General features: G+C 39.2%; 1 protein-coding gene across 1 annotated transcript; it reads left to right on the forward strand.

Annotated features, from left to right (window-relative positions):
* The first annotated feature begins 585 nt into the window (after positions 1 to 585).
* LOC107376973 (complement C1q-like protein 4) lies at positions 586 to 1914 on the forward strand. Its single transcript, XM_015946315.3, has 3 exons — positions 586 to 975; positions 1070 to 1198; positions 1335 to 1914. Exons 1-3 carry the CDS (start codon positions 804 to 806, stop codon positions 1613 to 1615), a joined length of 582 nt encoding a protein of 193 aa, XP_015801801.1. The 5' UTR covers positions 586 to 803; the 3' UTR covers positions 1616 to 1914.
* Positions 1915 to 5218: the final 3304 nt, after the last annotated feature.

The raw sequence follows: 5218 nt of genomic DNA on the forward strand, positions 1-5218 counted from the left end.
GTTGATATTCTATGTTTAGATAGAGTATCATAGCTTATTGGTCATAAGTAGAGGTAATATATCTGTTGAGCTCTTAAAGCACTCAATTTACAAAACCCTACACTGGTAAAGCTAAATAACATTCATCATTATGTTTAATTATTATATGAAGTAAAACTAGGATGGTGGTCTGGGAAATGTAATGTCTCGCTATTTTATAAATGTAACTTTGAATGTGATGTGAGGAGGGGTGACTTTGTTCTTTATCTGTTAAGACCCACAGTTCACTCATGTGTCCTTAACGTTACATTAAAAAGCTCATTTACTCATCCAGCAAAAAGTAATGCAGCGTAAATAAAAGAGTGTTCCTCCAGGAATCAACCAGAACTACTCCAAGCCCCTTTCCTTTGGCCCAAAAAACATGTTTGATCCTAAAAACTATGAAAGAGGGGTGAATAAACCCAGGTTCTCTCACTTGTGCATAGTACTGTGTTTATTTCCCGGACAAGCCCCCATTTCTGAAATGAAATCACTGTATAATCACTTTACTGAGGAAATATTTGTGAGTCTCTGCAAACCACTGACTTAGCAGGAACCAGCATTTCACAAGGGTTGTTATCAGATTGGAATAAAGAAAGCGCTGACTCTTGACTCATTTCCAAACATATAAAAACAAATAACATTACAAATTTGATCAAAATCAAGATGAACTTTCATCTCTGTTTATCGAGCAGTGTTTGGTTGAGGACACAAAGTCAACAAATGACGTAGGTTAACCTTTGTGAAATAGCTTGGTCTGTCAGTTTAACTTGAAGAAGACAGAGATGAAGATGCATCTTCTCTTGTGTCTCTTGGTGTCATTCTGCTGCAGCCTGAGCTCGGCTCAGGATTCAGACGTTTCAAAACCTGCAGCCTCTGATAAGGACTCTTCCTCTGCTGGAGAGTTGGAGTCACTGAAAGCTAAAGTGGAAGCTCTGGAAAACCTGATGAAGAAAGGTAAAGTCTGAATTTCTGAGCTGAATAAATTAGTTTTAAAATAGCATTTATTCAGTGTCCATTTGCATGTTTTTTTGTAATTTTCTGCACAAAGCAAGCACAAAGGTGATATTCAGTGTGGCAGTGGGAGAAGAGGGAGTCATTGGACCAGTTGACACAAACACAACTTTAATATATGAAAGAGTTTTAACAAATATTGGGGACGCCTACAATACATCCTCAGGTAAAGACATCACAAAATGAGGATATTTGTATGTAAGACGTGTTTTCATTTGAAGACTATACAGAACCTGTTGTGTATTCTGTGGTAGATGATGATTATCTTAAACCTTTCCTTCATGCTGTGCATCATTTCATAGGTATCTTCACTGCACCAGTGGCAGGTGTTTATTACTTCACCTTCTTCTATCACGCTGGAGGAGAATATGACTCAAAGCTGGTTCTCTACAAGAACCATGAGCTAGTTGTCCTGACCCAAGATCACCCTTCAAAGTCAGACACAGCTGATAACGGAGGGAACGCCGTGTTCCTGCAGCTGCAACAAGGGGATCAGATGTTTGTTAAAATGGAATACGACACACATGTTTATGGATCTGATTATCACACAACATTCAGTGGATTTCTGGTGACTCAAATGTAAAAATAAATGGTCAGAATAACATTTTTTTAGAATTGATATTTAGGTACATCGTGGACTGTTTGAGTGACATGAATGTAAAAGTGCAACAGGTTTTAACATACCCACGATGAAGATATAAAGAAAATTAAATTGTGAATTTGTCAAATCTTGTTATACCTGTTTTATGTTTCCTTTGAGATACCAAGATGGAGAATATCTTATTTAACCAAAAGCCTAAATTTGTGACCACCTGTAATAATATTGTAATAACATTTTGAACATTATTAAATATAAATAAACTAATGAAAGAGATAAACGAACACAGTGAGATGCTCATTGGCTACATGTGGTTTATGTCTGAGCTGGTGATTAGTAAATAACTTAGTGGCACTATTTAGGTGCACACTTTTTGTCACGATGCGAGCCAGGAGGAGGTTAGGACCCAAAATGCAGAACCCAGGACAACACGAGGCAGGAGTGGAGATTAAGTAAAATCCTTTATTGAGGATGAACAGAAATAAAATCCAAAGGGCAGGAAGCCAAAAACATCGAAGAGACTAAATAAGAGATCCAAAAACACTAGAAACTAGAAACACTAGAAGCACTGGAACACTAGAGGACAAGTGAGACAAGTCTGACAGAAACAATGGACCAACAAACACATAGAGACACAGACAGGGTTATATACACTGGGGAGGATGAGAGGGAGATGAACTGCAGGTGTGTGGGGAGAGAGAGACCAGGTGAACTCAATTACTAATTAGGGAGGAAACGAACCTGACCTAAGAATAAAACTAAAGACAAGAAGAGCAGGAACATAATCTAAGGAGGAGGAAAAAACCTCAAACACCGATGGGAAAAACACACTAGAGAGACTAATAACATGAACAGCTGTAACTAAAGGAAAATGACCTAAGAATAAAACCTAAAGACCTGAAGGGCAGCAAACATAACTAATATTCTAAGGGGGAAGCTGAAACTAGAGGAAAACACTACAGAAAGAAAAACTAAAGGGGCGTGACTAAAAGAGGGCCAAGGGAGCACAGGACTTGGGAGGTGGATTCCTGAGGAGGGAAACCTAGAGGGCTGAAGATCTGGGGGCAAATGGGGAACACCAGGAGACACAAGAGGAAGACGCAGACAAGGACACATGAGGGCGCTAGGAGACACAAAAGGAGAATCTAGAGAGGGATGGAGAACATAAGGAGAAACATGAGGGGAGACGCTAGGGTTGTCACGGTATGAAAATTTTACCTCACGGTTATTGTGACCAAAATTATCACGGTTTTCGGTATTATCGCGGTATTTTTTTAAACGGTGTTGCATATATTCAGAAAGCATTGATAGTCCTGTTCTACACAAACTGAAATAGGTTTGAAAAGGTTTAACAGTGTTTATTATACCTAAAATAACACAAAGCCTTAGCAAAAGTGCAACTTTTCACAAGTAAAGGAACAAATAGCTTCTTTTTCTGGAACATGTTACAGTAGTCAGTGCAGGTTTAAATTATACAAATCCAAACATTCAAAACATAAACAATATGTAAACAAATCAAAGAAACACCACTTGTTTTCTCATATACTTGTTTTCTTCATTATCAAAATGAAAATCTAAAACTCCAGTCCACACTTGACTTGAGCACTGTACAAGTTAACCTTAAAAAATATGTATTTAAAATAAATAGCCACTTTAAACAAATTACTAAAATAACTACTACACTATGTAATCAAATCCAAATGTTCAAGTATAAATGGCATTGAATAAGTAAACAAATTAATGACAAGGAACTAATTGTATATTTCTCTTCATCATCAACAAATAAGATGCTTCATCCAGCAACAGGGTGTCCGTGACACGGTTTAAATGCTGGCAGAGGACGCTGCGGCTGCAGTCTATAGTGACTCGTTGTATTCTCCCTCAACCAAAAGTCCTCACGTCATGCATTTAAGCTAAAATGCTAATGTTAACTTACCTTGCACTGGCTGTAGAGACGTGGGTGATGGTCACGCAGATGTGCCATTAGATTCGAAGTGTTGCTGCCTTCTGCAGACACTTGTTTCCTGCACGTTCTGCAAACGGGATAGCCGTCTTCTATTAACTGTCCCTCAGCATTTTTCAGAAATCCAAAATATGCCCATACTTCCGATTTAGTCTTCTTTGAGGGCTGATGGATGTCATGGGCGCTGCCGTCTCCTCCTTCGGCCATTATTTCAGCTTTAAAGTTTTGGTTGCAAAGTAAAAAGTGCGTGTGCGCGGGAACTTCGGCAGAAGCGACGGTGGCTGGTAAGGGTCACCGCGCCTAAACCGCGGCCACGGTAAACCCACCGAGATAATTTAGTTTTTTAAAAACTGGACGGTTATTTTTATTGTCAACTTTTTTACCGGGGTTTACCGCTATACCGGTTACCGTGACAACCCTAGGAGATGCAGACTCAGACCATGACACTTGGTCTTCAAGGGCCACTTTTAAGTACATTTTGGTTGTTTCCTTGCTTCAGTTCACTTTGTTGACTCATCTGTTTATTATGTCATCAAGCTTGGCAGATGCCTGTCAATCACCCACTAATTATAATATGCAGGTCTTTGAGGATCTGGATTGGACACTGCTGATTTAGATCAACACCACCTAGTGCAAATGCAAAGAACACAGAAGACTAAAACTGAGTGGATGGTTGAACAGAGAAAGACACTGGCAGAAGAAGAAGATCTAACACTAAAACCATGAGACTGAATATGGTGTCTACTAGGAGGACTGGTTATCAAAGGTCAACTAGATGAGCTGATGATGTGAAAGGAGCAAAGTTAAAAGAAAGGTGAGGAAAATAGTGGACATGGAGACCAAAAGTACATGCAGGTGATTGGAAAATAATTCAAAATATTTTGTTTTCATCTATTTTGTGGAGTGATGGAATATTGTAAATGGCCTGCATTTAAAATATCCCCTTCTAGGGTGCTGCAACCCCCCACTGGCACCAGCAGACCTCCACCAGCAGGCAAGGTGGGTTAAATGCCTTGCCTAAGGACACAGCAGCAGCATTCTCTGCTGGGAGCCGTGATCGAACCTGCAACCCTCCGATTACATAAGCATGTCACAACCATGACACACAAATGGTAGGTTGTTAATGTAAAGACTGAATAGAATTGGACCCAAGATTGAGCCCTGTGGTACACCTGTAACAAGATCTTTAAAAGATCTGTTGTTTTGTATTTTGACACATTGAGTTCGTGAGATATGATTTGAACCAGCTGCACGTAAATTGTGAAAAACTAAACTGAACAAATTTAGACTGGAGGATATCATGGTTAACAGTGTCAAACGCTTTTCGTAGATGTAAAAAAAACTCCCCCAACCACCCCTCTTCTGTCTATCATAGACTTAACCCTTTCAACAAAGTAAACAGTTGCTGTTTCTGTTGAGTGATGTGCCCTAAAGCCATGTTGCATGGGGTGTAAGAGTTGATTAGAATTAAGATGATTAATTAGTTGACTAGCCACTAACTTTTCTATAATCTTGGACATAACTGGAAGAATATTTATTGGTCTATAATTTGAAACCAAATGAGACTCATCACCCTTGAAAATATGTACTACAACTGCTGGCTTCCAGGAATGAGGGAAGCACCC

Source organism: Nothobranchius furzeri, chromosome 2 (genome assembly GCF_043380555.1).
Source record: "Nothobranchius furzeri strain GRZ-AD chromosome 2, NfurGRZ-RIMD1, whole genome shotgun sequence".
Lineage (NCBI taxonomy): Eukaryota > Metazoa > Chordata > Actinopteri > Cyprinodontiformes > Nothobranchiidae > Nothobranchius > Nothobranchius furzeri.